This window comes from Lepidochelys kempii, chromosome 6 (assembly GCF_965140285.1).
Source record: "Lepidochelys kempii isolate rLepKem1 chromosome 6, rLepKem1.hap1, whole genome shotgun sequence".
Taxonomy (NCBI): Eukaryota; Metazoa; Chordata; order Testudines; family Cheloniidae; genus Lepidochelys; species Lepidochelys kempii.
Window position 1 is genome coordinate 131,984,088 of NC_136385.1, and position 17,028 is coordinate 132,001,115.

Genomic DNA, 17,028 nt, shown 5'->3' on the forward strand with positions numbered 1-17,028 from the left:
TGGCCTTCTTGGCAACAAGGGCACACTGCTGACTCATATCCAGCTTCTCGTCCACTGTCACCCCTAGGTCCTTTTCCGCAGAACTGCTGCCTAGCCATTCGGTCCCTAGTCTGTAGCTGTGCATTGGGTTCTTCCGTCCTAAGTGCAGGACCCTGCACTTGTCCTTATTGAACCTCATCAGATTTCTTTTGGCCCAATCCTCCAATTTGTCTAGGTCCCTCTGTATCCTATCCCTCCCCTCCAGCGTATCTACCACTCCTCCCAGTTTAGTATCATCCGCAAATTTGCTGAGAGTGCAATCCACACCATCCTCCAGATCATTTATGAAGATATTGAACAAAACCGGCCCCAGGACCGACCCTTGGGGCACTCCACTTGATACCGGCTGCCAACTAGACATGGAGCCATTGATCACTACCCGTTGAGCCCGACAATCTAGCCAGCTTTCTACCCACCTTATAATGCATTCATCCAGCCCATACTTCCTTAACTTGCTGACAAGAATACTGTGGGAGACCGTGTCAAAAGCTTTGCTAAAGTCAAGAAACAATACATCCACTGCTTTCCCTTCATCCACAGAACCAGTAATCTCATCATAAAAGGCGATTAGATTAGTCAGGCATGACCTTCCCTTGGTGAATCCATGCTGGCTGTTCCTGATCACTTTCCTCTCATGCAAGTGCATCAGGATTGATTCTTTGAGGACCTGCTCCATGATTTTTCCAGGGACTGAGGTGAGGCTGACTGGCCTGTAGTTCCCAGGATCCTCCTCCTTCCCTTTTTTAAAGATTGGCACTACATTAGCCTTTTTCCAGTCATCCAGGACTTCCCCGGTTCGCCACGAGTTTTCAAAGATAATGGCCAATGGCTCTGCAATCACAGCCGCCAATTTCTTCAGCACTCTCGGATGCAACTCGTCCGGCCCCATGGACTTGTGCACGTCCAGCTTTTCTAAATAGTCCCTAATCACCTCTATCTCCACAGAGGGCCGGCCATCTCTTCCCCATTTTGTGATGCCCCGCGCAGCAGTCTGGGAGCTGACCTTGTTAGTGAAAACAGAGGCAAAAAAAAATCATTGAGTACATTAGCTTTTTCCACATCCTCTGTCACTAGGTTTCCTCCCTCATTCAGTAAGGGGCCCACACTTTCCTTGGCTTTCTTCTTGTTGCCAACATACCTGAAGAAACCCTTCTTGTTACTCTTGACATCTCTTGCTAGCTGCAGCTCCAGGTGCGATTTGGCCCTCCTGATATCATTCCTACATGCCCGAGCAATATTTTTATACTCTTCCCTGGTCATATGTCCAACCTTACACTTCTTGTAAGCTTCTTTATGTTTAAGATCTGCTAGGATTTCACTATTAAGCCAAGCTGGTCGCCTGCCATATTTACTATTCTTTCGACTCATCGGGATGGTTTGTCCCTGTAACCTCAACAGGGATTCCTTGAAATACAGCCAGCTCTCCTGGACTCCTGTAATGTCGCAGCAGAGTATGCTTTGCGGCCAAATAGGTCGAGCCGTTTCCAGTCTTTATCATACGGGGTATTTCTATAGTATTGTAGTTTACCCCATTCATTCACCACGTCAACAACGAATGAATTCGGGCGCTGGATGTGAGAAAAGGAATTCAGTGTCCTTGGCTGGCATGTAATACTTCTTATCAGACCTTTTACAGATAGGTAGAATCAATGCTAGGGTTGCCTGAACAACTTCACAGGGTCCATAATCACATCATTAATGGAAAGGGCGACTCTGGATGAAGTGGATGTGTGAAGTACGTCCACTAGCTTGTGGCGAGATTCCTGGACCTCTTCCAGGGAGATATCTAGGGAAGTGGCCACTTGCTTGTAGAGATCCTGGAACTGCTTGCAATCGTCTGCTGTGGTGGGGCATAATTATGTCATCTGGGGAGGAAGATGAAAATTGTTATGTCAGCTGGTTTGTCTGGGTCCGAGAATTACTCCTGTTCTTGGGCCCCGTGTTTGGAGACAGCAGAAGGTGCCTTTGATGGCAATAAGGGTGGTTAAGGGCAGAGTGTTGGGTACTCCCTGTTGTTGCTGCTGTGAGTATGGAGCCAGCAAAATGGCCACTGCAGTTGGAAGGGCATGGTGGGCATCCATGGTTGGCCCAACCAGGGTTGGTTTGTAAAATTTACAGGAAAGCCTATGCTTGGTGGGAACTGTGCAGCAGGAGTAGCCAGGGGAGAGGAAAGCTGTGGCGAGTGTCCAATATCCTCCTCTCCATCGTCCTCCTCACTAGAGGATTGCATTGAAAACTGTGGAGAGCTGAGTTGGCTTAGTACCGCATATACCGTGGTACCGTTGGTGCTGAGGAGACTGTGGTACCGATGAGAGAGATAATTCTGTGTGGCACAGGAACTGCTGACACGTGTCTGGTCTCAGTACCAGTGGGATGGTGGAGCTCAGTACCGTGTGCTGGAGTGAGCTTATCGGCGCAGCTGTGTGGTTGGTGCGCCTAGTACCAGCAGTAGGTGGCAGCATTAGTGCAGGAATGCTTGGTGCTGATGGCTTGCTTGCTGTTGTTGGTGCCGTGGCACGGGGTTTCACTTTCCCCTTAACGCCTGTGGCAGAGCTCGACTGCTTTGGAGCTCTGGGTTTCTTAGTACCGTTGGGACGTGGTCCGTCAGCTGTTGAGATGGCCAGTGCGGTCGGTACTGAGAGCATCTGGCCGCTATTGGAGTGCCTTTTCTTGGCCTACTCTGGAATCGGGGACAGGGTGCCCAGTTTCTTTGCTGCCCTCTTGACAGGTTGTTCAGGATCTTTTCCCCTGAAAGAAGGGCCTTTGTCCAAGGTGCCAGTCAGCGATTTCTGGCCAGGAGGTGTTCGTACCTCAGGCTCAGACGCCGGGCGAAGAGATTTCTCCATAAGGAGAAGCTTTAGCTGTAAATCCCTTGCCTCTCTCATGCGAGCTTTCAAGTTTAGACAGTACAAGCACTTTCACGGTACATGTCCCTCACCAAGACAGCAGATGCATTGAGAGTGTCTGTCTGAGAGGGGTATTGAAAGCTGGCAGGTAGTGCAGCGTTTAAAACTTGGGGAGCCAGGCATGCCCCTGAGGGAGCTTATTCTCTCAGTGATGCGGAGAGATATAAAAGTATAGTGCTGCTGTGATAAGGCAGACTGAAAATTTATGGTCCTATGAGGAAAAATTTTTATTTATTTATTTTTAAAGGACAGGGATAAGGTAAGAAGGGGAAAAAAGTCTACTGTATTCTAACTAAGAACTACTACGAAAGGGACAGGAAAAAGAATTATTTCTAGCTGTGAGGCGCTGCTGAGTGCTCCGACTTGAGCCAACGGCAGCAGAGAAGGAACTGGGGGTGGAGGAGGGAAGCGGGGGAGTTGGTTGTACAGCACCAGCTAACCGCCTGAAGAAGCGCGAGACGGGGACTGTGCATGTGCGGCCCAACCGGGGCACTGCTACCGTACATCTCTGGCTATGAGCACAGGGGTGCAACAACATCTAAAAGCAGAGCACCCACAGGGACACCACTCGAAGAAGAACTGATTATTAGCACAAGCGGATGGTTTAAGAACCTAGACCTCTGCTGGAGATGCGACTTCTCACAGTGTACATAATACATAGGTAATATCTACCAAGTGTGCAAAGCAGCTTCCTGTTTCAAAAGGTTCAAGTACCATGAAGGGCAAACATTAAGGAGTGGCTTGTAACTGAATACCTTTGCAAACTGTGGTGGGAAAAGGCTACCTGCTCAGTGAATAGGATGGCATGGGATGTTAATTCTCAGAGAATGACCACTTGCTTGGGAATTCCTAATAAAAAACTTCTTTATAAACTATTAGGAAGACTGCTGTACCTCTTAACTAGGGTTTCTGGTTTTTAATGTTTAATTAAAACTGAATAAAGTATTTTTCTTTAATTAGTTTATGGTACAAAACAGTTCATCTGAGTATTGCAGCAGGATATGGAATTAGAAGCTGAACAACAAAACTTTCTGGTAAGATGCATCCTTTTCTAAGTTCACCACATTTTTCTTCCTGCTAACAATTCCCACACTTTCCTTTTTACAGAAAAGTTGGTCATAGGCCAATTTGTGAATTTTGACATTTTTGGTTTTTCTCTGGAGACCAGTTCCTAAACTTTGCTTCAGTGCTCAAAAGAATAAAAAGATCTCAGTCTGCAAAACAACTCTCAGTTGGTTTGCAGCTCCAGGCAATGCTGATTTAAATACATTCTGTCATTTATTACATATTATTGTGTTGTACATTTTGCATCAGTTTGAGGTCTTGCTGCTCCAGAGATCACTTCCATGGCCCCCTAAAGAGAAGTCTCTGCCCATTCTTAATGAAGGTGAAAACGTTTTCAGTCTCCAGTTTTCTATTAGCCCTAGTTTTATTTATTTAAAGAAATGCTAGCATGTGAAACAGTGCACTCATAGTATCAACGTAAGAACTACAATGTAGGTTATTAAAACATAGATGGTAGAGTAAGACACTACACAAATGTATTTGCTTATAATTAAGTAGTGAAGTTTACCCAGAAGGAGGGTTTGTTTTTTTTGGAGAGCCAATCATTTTTATTACTAGCTTAAGTGTAATAACTTCCTAAGTTCCTGTTTGGATTGAACAATTTTGAGTTTTACAAAAATATTAAACATTTATTTATATTTATGCCTATTTAGCAGAGTTAATAGTAGGAAGTTAACCAAGGCTTTAAGTTGTCCTTACCTCTGGAAGTGATGGCTATAGAGCTGTGTTGGAATCCCCAAGATACGATCATATATAGCTGTAACTTCTCGTAGGTTGCCCTGTTCATTTTCCCAATTTATATACATTTCCCATAGTCTGTCAGAGCGGAAATCTGTCCCTGCAGCTAAGACCGCATGTTCATAGGCTCTGAAAAAATGTTTAACAGCCATTTCTGAATGTAGTACCTCAACTATTCAAGTAGCAAGAAGAATTAGGTGGATTTTTTTGTAAGAGCCTCTGAATGTTCTATTTAGCTTTTACTGTATTCTTTCGGGGATTCAAACAATGCATGTTACCAAATATGTTCTCTAGATATATGATAAATATAAGACCTTTTTAATAAGCAGCTCTACAGTGATTTTTCCTAATATTTTCACAATAAAAGGAATAAGGGCAACATAAAACTAAGCCATAAACAAGAAATCAAACCACTAAAAACCCACGAGGAGTTTCTCTCTAAGAGCTTAGTCACAAGGCTCTGAGGAGTGAATGGAACTATTTTATCAGACAAAAATGGAGACATCGATGCAGCTAGATGCTATTTCAGCTTTGCTTGAATGTCTAAAGATTTTTACCTTTTCTTGTAGCTACATATCATTTACAACTGTGTTCATGTGTTTCTTCCCTTTTTTTTTTTAATATAAACACAACCAACTTACCCTCTTACAGTATTATTAGTTTCAGGGTCAACAGGATCCAGGGTCTCTTTTAAGAAGTTTATATAATGTATCCAAAGATCAACACTAAGAGGTATTGCCTGTAGCCCTCTCCGATACACCTATGAAGAGAACATCATAAACTGTACTTCAAATATTTAATAGCGTCCTAAGAGAGAGGCAACACTGTGTTATCCGGTGAACCTTAGAAATACTAATTACTGGAATTTTGTTTAAATAATCTACCATTACCATTTGGGTGGAGGTTGGATAGAACATGGCAATGTTCTGATCTCCACGTGCAGAGTCTTGATCTTCAAAGCGCAGCGGTCCCTGCATTCTGACCAGGTTGTGTGGGCAGGCTTTGGGGTACAGACCATAGGGCACAGACCCATTAGAGCATCATTGACAGCGTCTGACCAAAAATGCAATAAGATGTAGCAATTGTGACCAGCAAACCAACTATATTGTTTTGAAAATGAGAAATAAATGTAAGTGACAGAAAAGCCCTGCCCTACTTGTTAAGCTGCAGTGTAATACAGAGGCTTGCACTGCAAAGCTTGACAAACTGTAGAGGTTTAACGCACCTGCCAACAAAGAGAGAAAATATTAGCTACAAATGCCACAAAAAAAGTGACAAATGCAAACAAAATCCCTATAAATCTGACCATATATGGTAGGTACTGGCAGCCAAAATGACTTGCAGTGGTTTAGTCATCATTTGGCTTACAGGACCAAATGGTGATAGCTATATCCAGCTACCAACGTACCTCATCAGACTGTTTAATGTTGTCATGTCGCTTTTCAAGGTCTGCATACTTTTTCCAATATCCATAGCAATATGGATAATGTGTGAAAAATCTGTCAAATGCTTTCCTGGCAGCCAGCAAGTGGTTCTGTAAGAAATATACAACAAAACTATAACTTAAATTCTTAAGAGAAAGAATTCATGCTCTTCTCTAGTTATTTGAAACTTACATGGAGGGCACCATTCCAATTCAAACATAGAAAGCCATGTCGTAATAGCACGTGCTTTTCAGTAGTTTTATAAATAACTTTGAATATACATGAGCACAAATAATTACAACACTAAGACCTAAGCTAACTTAAGTTACAGGTCTACAAAGATGCAAGCAGGCACAGCTTAAGTATTCCCACACTACTCTGCTAGCATCTTCAGTCAGAACCTGCTTCTTTTCACCTCAGCCACTGCACTTGATTCTTTAGACAGATGTTCCAGACCTCAACTAGCTGTCAGAAGGGCTCCAGGTTTTCAGTGATTCTATAGACAACGACATCTATATAACTCATCAAGCCATGGAAACAAAAAGTTTCACACAAAACTAGGCTAGCATTTGAACTTTTATAAACAGACTGAGAAAAAGCCATTATCTGTTAGTATCTGATGTCTGCATTACAACCTGCATCAGCAGTAACACTTAGAAGGTGGGTGTAAATCATTATCTGAGTGCTAAGTGCTGGACAAGCAATATTCATCTACTAGCTTGATTGTAATGCAAGTAAAATGAGTATGTCTTTGTAGCTAGGTGGAGCTGCTCTTTAAAAGGATTTTACAAGACATAACAACGCTATTTTAAAAATCTAATTAGAAAGTTTCACAATATTAGTGCTCTCAAGACTTAATCATCTTTATTCTTTCCTTTCAACTAGTTGAGGACATGGTACAATCACAACTGGCCATGAAAATTGGCCAGAGCTGCAGTGTTCCCATGCTCTGATTGTCCCTAACCCATGACTGAAGAAGTCAGGGCTGGATCACTCAATAACTGTCCTGTTCTGTTCATTCCATCTGAAGCATCTGGCCTTACCCACTGTCAAGAGACAGGATACTGTGCTAGATGGACCACTGGTCTGACCCAAAATGGCCTTTCTTATGTCTCCTTTTTTAAGGGGCTAGAATTCAACATGCATAAAGCACAGAGATTTGAGAACTGAAGTCAGAGCTTATACCCTTAAGAAAGAACACGGCCCAGTAGCACAGTAGAAATCCAAAACCACTGTCTTGAAACAATATTTGCTAGGGACCGAAATACAACTTTAAATTCAAGACTGCAATCAGAAGACAATGCCTTAATTCATCCTTCTATGCATTTTGGGGAAAAAGATGTACTAACCTCCTGCTCTACGTACTGCAGCAGATATACCCAGCCTGTGAAATCCTGGGGATTCTCCTCTACCACTTTCCAGAACTTCTCATATTCAGGAGGGAAATGAGCCTCAACATCAGTCGTGTGTAAACTGTGAATATTTGGTATTCCACTCTCTTGTGTGGTCTCCTCATTTACATCAGGAGAGCTATCGGGAGACTGTTCCATCTCTGTGACACTCATAATCTCTGTACTGAAGTCCGTAAGCTGCTCTCCTGCTGCGTCAGTGCTGTTGACTGTGTTGTCATTACTTAGGTTACAGTCATCCTCTGTATGATCTGAGTTCTGCATAGCTGCTGTTAATGTTGTTCTGTTGAATGATATCCTGTGGAAATACAGATTAAAGGTTACCATCTTCCAGATGCCAGTACAATTTAGCTGTCAATTTTTAAATTGTCCTACTTGGTGTAGCAAAACATTCCATGTAATTCAACTGAACTACAGGAAGAAGATTTATAATCAGTTCCATTTGCTTGTAAGAACATATCCTCTTTTAGCAGTAAAACATTATTAAATAACCAATAAACTGCTATGTTGCCTCTGATGAAATGAAAAGGAATGCTCAGTATCTCACTGCAAGTAAAAGAGCTGGCAACTGTGTTCTCAGGTGCATCCAGTATTTTTTAAATTAACTGATTTAATCTGACTCTTCTGTACTGCTATGTAAAACCAAAGAAGAAAGTTCACAGAAGCCTGCAGCCTTCAGAAACAAAAAGGATTTTAACCAACAATGGAACAATCTCTAGCTGTGCAACATGACTGGCCATGAATTAATCCAAGTTAGATAAAGAATTATACTTGAATGAAGTGTGGTAACTATGTTGGTCCCAGAATATTAGAGACAAGATATTACCTCACCTATCTTTTACTGGACAAACTTCTGTTGGCGAGAAAGAAGTTTTCAAGCTCACACAGAGCTAAGCTGAAGAAGAGCTCTGTGTAAGCTCGAAAGACGTCTTTCTCACCAACAGAAGTTAGTCCAATAAAAGATATTACCTTACTCACCTTGTCTCTCTAGTTATACTTGAACAGTTTACTTTCAACCATCTGAGAAAGCCTCCTAAATGCCTCACACATTCATCTGCTTGGTCACAAACTTAGACTTTCCACACTCACTAGCACCATTCATATTTACAGAAACACTGACAGTGATGGGTATTTCTAGACTTTTGGGGAGAGTCAGCTGCAACATCTTTTGTAAATATCCCATGTAGTGATCCAGGTATTAGAACCAACCACTGCAATTTCCTTGTAAGAGGTTGAGGTATTTTACCCTGTATAAAATATCTGTTTAAGTCAATTTACTACTGCTAGTTAATACAGAATACTATATTCCAGTTACACCCCAAAGTATATCATCAACTGTAACTTCTAGATGAATTAGCTCAAACTATGATTTCCCCAAGAAAAAAATTACCACCATCAGCAACACATTCCGTCAGGCCTGAAGCTGGCTAGACAGGATCAAACAACATAGGGTCGCAAAAAAGATTCGGTCCAGACCCTGCCACACAGACTTTCTTCCAGGCAAAATTCACAAGACAGAAGCTTCTCCCTAGTCCTCCAGGAGAGATTCATCCGTCCTCCCACTCTGCGTCCTTGATATTCCCGCCAAGTGAAGCGGCCCAAACCAGCCCACACCAGACACTTGCCTGGCACAACTAAGCAGCATGCTGCATCTTTGCTTGCTGCTCTGTCTCTGCTGCATCCAAGCCCCTTACAAGAGAGGTCTAGATCTCAAGGATCCCGCATTTATCTTTCTCTGAACCCAACGGGAGATCAGTCCAAAGTCAGAAGAACCCAATCAGCTCCCTAGTAATAATGGACTTTATCACTAGAGTTTCATAGATTCCAAGGCCGGGAGGGACCATTGCAATCACCTAGTCTGACCTCCTGTATAACACAGACCAGAGAACTGCCCCAAAATAATTCCTAGAGCTGATCTTTTAGAAAAACAGCCAATCTTGATTTAAAAATTCACAGTGATGAAGAATCCACATCAACTCTTGGTAAATTGTTTCTTAATTACTCTCACCATTAAGAATTTATGCCTTTGTCTAGCTTCAACATCAGGCATTAGATTGTTATACCTTTCTCTGCTAGAATGAAAAACCCATTATTAAATGGGTTTCCCATGTACATACTTACAGATTAATCAAGCCATCCTTTAACCTTCTCTCTGTTAAGCTAAACAGATTGAGCTCCTTGAGTCTATCACTAAAAGGCATCTTTTCTAAACCTTCCATTATCATCATGGCTCTTCTCTGAACCCTCTCCAATTTATCAACATCTTTGTTGAACCATGGGCACCAGAACTTCATTATATACCACTCCCCCACTTTTTGTGTCTTCTGAGAACTTTTAGTGATGGTTTTATGTTTTCTTTCAGGTCACTGATAAAAATGTTAAACAGCCAGGGGGTCAAGATCTGATCCCCGCAGGACCCCACTGGAAACATACCCCACTCAAGGAGTATTCCTCTTTTCAATTAAAACAGATGCATTCTCTCCTATGCTACCTCATCCTCAACAAGAAACTAACTAATATGGCAAGAAACTAACTAATATGGCTCTCGTCTAAGGTAGGAACTCCGGATATTGTCCAGGCTCGGTTTTCTATACCTATCTTTTCAGCCTGAGGGACCTTTCCTTCCTTCACATGCACAATCCATGCCCAATCCTTCAAAGCAGCTGTAGATTTTCTACCAGCTTGATGGTAACAAACATGACTCCAAAACCTGCAATCAGGAGGTGATGCTCCTAGACTTCCTAGGTCTAAAGTATTGGGGGTGGAGGGGGAAAATCAGTCTACAAATTTTAACTGTGGGCTTATCTACACATACAGCACTTAGTGAAGATGCTACCTATGCCAACGGGAGAGTCTCTCCCGTTGGCATAGATACTCCACCTCCCCAAGAGTCAGTAGCTATGTCAACAGGAGAAGCCCTCCTGTCAACATAAAGCTGTCTGCACCAGGCGTTCTTAATATATCTGCATCACTCAGGGGTGCGGATTTCCATACCCCTGAGCGACAGTTATACTGACATAAATCTGTAGTGTAGACCGACCTTGAGTTTGTAGCCAGGCTGTAACAAAAATTAACACGTTGTTCCTAAAACTGCAGCTATACGTTTCCAGCTGATTTATCAGCAAGGGAGTACCAACTGCAGATGTAACCAAGTTCCAGATAGGACTGTCAACATACATACAACTGGGCTGGCAAGTCCTACCACCTCTCAGGTCCCTTTCTGTGGGAGAATATTCCAGCCACCCTCAGCACATTCAAAATGAAATCTAAAACCCACTTCTTGAACCTAGAATTCCTGTGACTTGGGAGGGAGAAACAAAAAACTGTGTATTCAATTCAATAAGTAAATGCTCAGATACCATGTTGAGAAGTACAACAGAAAAAGCCTAGACAGAAAGCAAACTGCACCAGTGAAGAAAACAGAGTCCTGTGTCTCTGGCACCAGCAGCTGAGACTGTGTGAGACAGCTGCCCAAATTTTCCAGAAAGCACCAACACAAATCCGACTGCGGAGTAGTGTGAAAAGGCTGACATGGTTGATACACGGCATACCAGAAAAGGGCTGCTTTTTGGATCCTCTGAACGGTGTTCAGTGGAACTGTCAAATGAGTATGTCTAAACCTGACGATATTTACAATGATTCTGTCTATGGTGAATACAGTATAAGCAAAAGTCTGCCACATATAGATCACTGCATTACTGACTGGGCCTGATACCCAGCCACAATACTTATGACTCTTAGTATAAGATAACTGTATTTTTCATTTTAAAGCCCCTTGTTTCTCTTGTCTGTAAAAGACTGCATGTATCCTTCACCTTGTGTATTTTGTCTACAAGCATTAGCATGTCAGTAAATTTTAAAAGGAGTGAAATTATCTCTGGGAGGGACTACCATACAGTCTTGTAGTAGAGACAGTTAAGAGCATGGAGCGGACAGCTTTTTTTCATAATACTCCAGAAAAACATTTCAGCCCTTACCCTCCATGCCCCTTTCAAAAGGCCTGTATTTTAAATTGAGGTCACAGTAATCACACCCAGGTGGTTACAGAGGTCAAGCCCTATCTGCCCTTGCCATTGACCATACTGGAGAACTGCAAATTACAGACAGGCTGGCTGAATGAATTATAGCCAGGCTTTTGTGTCCTGCTGGAAAAGACCTTGATACCAGAAGCATCAAGCAAAGGCCCAGACAGACTGCTGGACAAGAGTGCAAGGGAAAAGCACTGGGTTAATGTAAACTCTCAGTCAGCCCTAAGTTTCTGAGAAAAGAGTCTTTGAGCAAACTGCACCCCAAAAGGTGTATTGCATGTGATTGTCAAAGGTTCATAACTCAATCAATTCTCTCCAGAATGAAGGCATTTCCAAGTAAGGATGATAACTCCATGCTAAGTTTCACTTTCAACTTGCTTTCAGGGTATTTCAAGCAATAGAATATCCACAATGTTCACATGTGGGTTTTTTTGTTTTTGGCTTTGTTTTATTTTTAAATTGGAAAAGTATTTTTCACTCTTACACCATTTTTGCCTAATCTTGGAAAAACAAGGGGTAAAGGCTGCAACGTAAGCATGCTTAACTGTAGTGGTCACTCCCTCTCTTTCTACAGTGTTGCAAACCAGCTTGCTGGTTAGGGGTTATTAGTAAGGGTACTCAGGATTACCACTTTATTCACATAATGGTCTAGGAAAGCATTACTTCAGTAACATTTTCCAAATAGCTTGAAATACACATATTTGTAAAATTCTCAATCATAAAGGTCCCTGGCATCAAAAAGGGCACATATTATAATGTAAAAAACCTTTGAGAAAAAATGCAGCATTTGTACGATATAAATAGTTTTGTAAAATTCCATTACTACACTGCACAGCATACTATACCATATCTATTACAGTATAAAAGACTTTGGTAGAAGATGGTCAATCTATTAAGAGACTGATTACTAAGTTTCCATTTTGCCAATATATAGCATACTCGAGTGATTTCACAATTTCAACTGCAATATTAACTTGTTTTAAAAAATAGAAGTAGTGAACTAAGCCATCATATTCTTTTATAAGTGCTTAAAATCTACTAGCCATTTTATTTTTAACTTGCAAAACAAGAGTAGACAAGTGCTGGGGCAGAGCAGTGGCTTAGGAGCAGAGTAGGAGCTCAAGTTTTGGTAGTGACAGATCATCCTCTGTGGAGGATGTGGAGCTCACAGGGAGGGAGAGGAAGCCAATAAATATATAGGGCATAAGGATTCTCCTCTTGGATTTGGTGATGAGATTCACTACTGTGCACCATTTGAGCTGATATATGGCTACATCATCACCAGAACAGCTCAAACAACTCATCAGAATCTGGTTTTGAGTAATTAATATCTAGTGTCCAACATATTTTAGACTAAAACTTACTCCTTGAAATTACACAGCAATTAGACTATTACACTGTAGTTTTCCTTTAAAACATTCAACATAATCAGTGCTGCTGCATTAGAACACCAAAATCCTAGAATACATGCGTTCTGGAAGCAGATTTTTTTTTTGGGGGGGGGGGGGGGAGTTCCAGAGATGTGCCTTTTCCTCACACATGGTCTCCATGCTTCTGTCGCCATGTGGTACCAGTTACTATTGAGAAGCTGTTGACTTTGGAACTAAAAATGCCATTTTAAGAGAAATAAAACCCACTTGCAAAATTCAATAATTTTAAGCAGCTTTAAAACTGATCTCATTCATGTATTTTTTAAAGAATCTCCACCCTGCAAGAATGCAAATACAATCTCTATACTAATTATTTCTTCTTCCATACAGTAACATTTTCCCTCTGTTTAAGGAGAAAATTTGTTTACCAATATTATTAAGAACGTCAAAAAGCTACACAAATAGAATTTGTTGATGAAGTGAAAAATTACTGCACATGCTGATCTAGAGTGGACTAAAACACACTGTAGGTCCTACACAATATCACTTATTAAACGTTTCTCTGGGATTAATTCAACCTCAAAACACACACAAAGTTATTTACCGTATGCAGAATATTCATAATATTTCTTAGGCCTCTTGAAGATATCCATTCAGTACTGTGATAAGTTAAAAAACGTCACTGAAAATCAAAGTGGAATTTCAAGGGGAAGTTGAATGTTTGACCACTCCTTTCCAACACATAATGAAAAAGTAACACTGTGAACTGTCAGTACAGTACAGACTATATTGTTGAAGGGAAACAGACGTTACCAGTTGGAGCTTGAATACACAATCTTAGCAAACTCAAAAAAACCAAAACACCTTAAATGTTTGTAAGCGGTTACACGAGTATGGTATATAACAGGGGTGACCAAACTGCAGCTCCTGAGCCACACGCAGCTCTTTTACAGTTTAAGTGTGGCTGGCAGAGCCCCCCGCCTCCCCATTCTGCAGCTTTTGGGGGCGGGGAGGGGGCCGCGGGGAGCAGAGTGGAGAGCACGGGAGCTCCGGATCTCTGCCTTGCACCAGAGTGGTGGGGAAGGGGATCTTGAGGCTTCCGCCTGTGGGGCCCACCTGCCAGCCTTGGGCTTCAGCAGGAGCAGGGCCCCGACAGATGCCTCCAGGGGACAGAAGCCCTGAGTCCTGGCAGGCCCATCCCAGCTCTCCAACTTGGGAAGATTGTCTGATGCGGCACAGAGAGTCAGTAAATTTTGCCGCCCTCCCGCCGTTCCCCCAAAGTCCCCCCTCCACTGCCCCCCATTCCCCAGGCGCCCCCCACAAAGTCCCCCCTCCACTGCCCCCCATTCCCCAGGCGCCCCCCACAAAGTCCCCCCTCCACTGCCCCCCATTCCCCAGGCGCCCCCCACAAAGTCCCCCCTCCACTGCCCCCCATTCCCCAGGCGCCCCCCACAAAGTCCCCCCTCCACTGCCCCCCATTCCCCAGGCGCCCCCCACAAAGTCCCCCCTCCGCTGCCCCCCATTGCCCAGGCGCCCCGCCCCCACTACTCCTCCCTGATTCAGCAGGGCCTCCCCCCAGTTCCACAGACGCCTCGGTCCTCCTCAATTCCCCCCCATTCAGCAGGCACCCCCCCCCACAAAGTCCCCCTTCCGATGCGACCCATTCCCCAGGCGCCCCCCCAGTTCCACAGAAACCCCCCAGCCCTCAATTCCCCCCCATTCTCCAGGCGCCCCGCCCCCCGCTACGCCCCCCCGTTTCGCAGAACCTCCCCCCCAGTCCTCCTCAATTCCCCCCCATTCCCCAGGCGCCCCCCCCCGCTTCCACAGACATACCCCATTCCTCAGGCGCCCCACCCCCCGCTACGCCCCCCCTGTTTCACAGGACCTCCCCCTGGTCCTCCTCAATCCCCCCCATTACCCAGGCGCCCCGTCCCCCGCTACACCCCCCCCCATTCCGCAGGCGCCCCCCACAAAGTCCCCCCATTCCCCAGGCACCCCCCCACTTCCACAGACATACCCCATTCCCCAGGCGCCCCGCCCCCCGTTACTCCTCCCCCGGTCCTCCTCAATCCCCCCCCCACTCCCCAGGCGCCCCGCCCCCCACTACGCCCCCCCCGTTTCGCAGGACCTCCCCCCACTCCTCCTCAATTCCCCCCCCATTCCCCAGGCGCCCCGCCCCCCGTTACTCCTCCCCCGGTCCTCCTCAATCCCCCCCCCCCATTCCCCAGGCGCCCCGCCCCCCACTACGCCCCCCCCGTTTCGCAGGACCTCCCCCCACTCCTCCTCAATTCCCCCCCCATTCCCCAGGCGCCCTGCCTCCCCGCAGTCCCCCCGCGTCCCCCAGGCGCGCGCCCCGCTGCCCGCCCCGCTGCCCACGCGCGCCCCGGCCGAGGCTCACACCGCGCTGCGGAGCTGCTCCCGCGCGCCCCAGCCCGGCACTGACCCGGCGCGAGGTTCTGTGCCATAGGCCTCCTGCGGCCGCACCGCCTCTGCCAGACCCTGCGGGAGCGCGCACTACGCATGCGTGCCAGCCCTTCCGAAACGTGCCTGCGCAGGCGCCACAACCCCGAAAGGCGACGGAGAATCGCTACGCATGCGCCAAAGGCCACAGACAGCGGGTGCCCGTCGCCTTTCCCATAGAAGGCACGCGCCAGCGCCCTCGACCTTTGCTGTGCGCATGCGCCATGCCAGCGCGGGGCTTGGGTATTGGCTCCACCCCTCCCGCTGGCCGGGCTCAGCGGCGGTGGTGCGCCACGTGCCGAGCCAGCGGGGGCCGACGTGTCGCCTGACGCCAGGGCGGCCCCCCCCGCTCCCCCCCCAAGGCCCCGCTCCCGCCAGCCCCCGGCCCCGCTCCCCTCAGCCCCCCGCCCATGGTCTTGGGCCCCGCTCCCCTCAGCCCCCCGCCCGCTCCCGCCAGCCCCCGGCCCCGCTCCCCTCAGCCCCCGCCCGGCCCCCCCCCATGGCCTTGGGCCCCGCTCCCGCCAGTCCCCGGCCCCGCACCCCTCAGCACCCCCCAGGCCTTGGGCCCCGCTCCCCTCAGCCCCCCCTGGCCTTGGGCCCCGCTCCCCTCAGCCCCCCGCCCGCTCCCGCCAGCCCCCGGCCCCGCTCCCGCCAGCCCCCGGCCCCGCTCCCCTCAGCCCCCCGCCCATGGTCTTGGGCCCCGCTCCCCTCAGCCCCCCGCCCGCTCCCGCCAGCCCCCGGCCCCGCTCCCCTCAGCCCCCGCCCGGCCCCCCCCCCATGGCCTTGGGCCCCGCTCCCGCCAGTCCCCGGCCCCGCACCCCTCAGCACCCCCCAGGCCTTGGGCCCCGCTCCCCTCAGCCCCCCCTGGCCTTGGGCCCCGCTCCCGCCAGCCCCCGGCCCCGCTCCCCTCAGCCCCCGCCCGGCCCCCCCCCATGGCCTTGGGCCCCGCTCCCGCCAGTCCCCGGCCCCGCACCCCTCAGCCCCCGCCAGGCCTTGGGCCCCGCTCCCCTCAGCCCCCCTGGCCTTGGGCCCCGCTCCCGCCAGCCCCCGGCCCCGCACCCCTCAGCCCCCCCCAGGCCTTGGGCCCCGCTCCCCTCAGCCCCCCCTGGCCTTGGGCCCCGCTCCCGCCAGCCCCCGGCCCCGCACCCCTCAGCACCCCCCAGGCCTTGCGCCCCGCTCCCCTCAGCCCCCCCTGGCCTTGGGCCCCGCTCCCGCCAGCCCCCGGCCCCGCACCCCTCAGCCCCCCGCCCGCTCCCTCCCCGCCCCCCCCCATGGCCTTGGGCCCCGCTCCCGCCAGCCCCCCACGCCCACTCCCCTCAGCCTCTTGCCAGCTCCCTCACGGCCCTGGGCCCCGCTTTCCCACTAGCTCCCCCCATGGCCCTGGCCCCTGCTCCCCACAGCCCTGCTCCCCCCAGCTCCCTCCCCCACAAGTCCTTGGCTCCACTACCACTAGGTCGCCCCAACCCTGGGCCCGCTTCCACCAGGGCCCCTGAAGTGCCCACACTTCCACTGCCCTTCCACCTGTGTTCTGCAGTCATATGGAGCAAGGGTTTGTGAGAAAACACTCAACTACTGTAGTCTGCTGATAA

The 17,028-nt window shown here is 47.6% G+C and overlaps 1 protein-coding gene and 1 long non-coding RNA gene across 12 annotated transcripts in view; one reads left to right on the forward strand and one right to left on the reverse strand.

Annotated features, from left to right (window-relative positions):
* PRPF39 (pre-mRNA processing factor 39) overlaps positions 1–15,510 on the reverse strand; it is a 36,643-nt gene extending 21,133 nt beyond the window's left edge. Inside the window, exons 1-6 of one of the 11 annotated variants that reach the window (XM_073350274.2) lie at positions 15,423–15,508; positions 13,584–13,638; positions 7,522–7,879; positions 6,157–6,282; positions 5,390–5,508; positions 4,710–4,877 (exon numbers count right to left, since the gene is read on the reverse strand). In XM_073350274.2, the coding sequence (XP_073206375.1) occupies positions 4,710–4,877; positions 5,390–5,508; positions 6,157–6,282; positions 7,522–7,845 (737 nt within the window). In that variant the 5' untranslated portion in view covers positions 7,846–7,879; positions 13,584–13,638; positions 15,423–15,508. Of the gene's footprint in view, positions 1–4,709; positions 4,878–5,389; positions 5,509–5,638; positions 6,283–7,521; positions 7,880–13,583; positions 13,662–14,095; positions 14,203–15,377 lie in introns of those variants that run through there. The other 10 variants (XM_073350272.2, XM_073350273.2, XM_073350270.2 and 7 more) reach the window with 10 other exon arrangements.
* Positions 515–7,914, forward strand: LOC140913569 (uncharacterized). Its single transcript, XR_012159629.2, has 2 exons — positions 515–3,979; positions 7,058–7,914. It is a non-coding gene; the product is annotated as an uncharacterized LOC140913569 (long non-coding RNA).
* Positions 15,511–17,028: the final 1,518 nt, after the last annotated feature.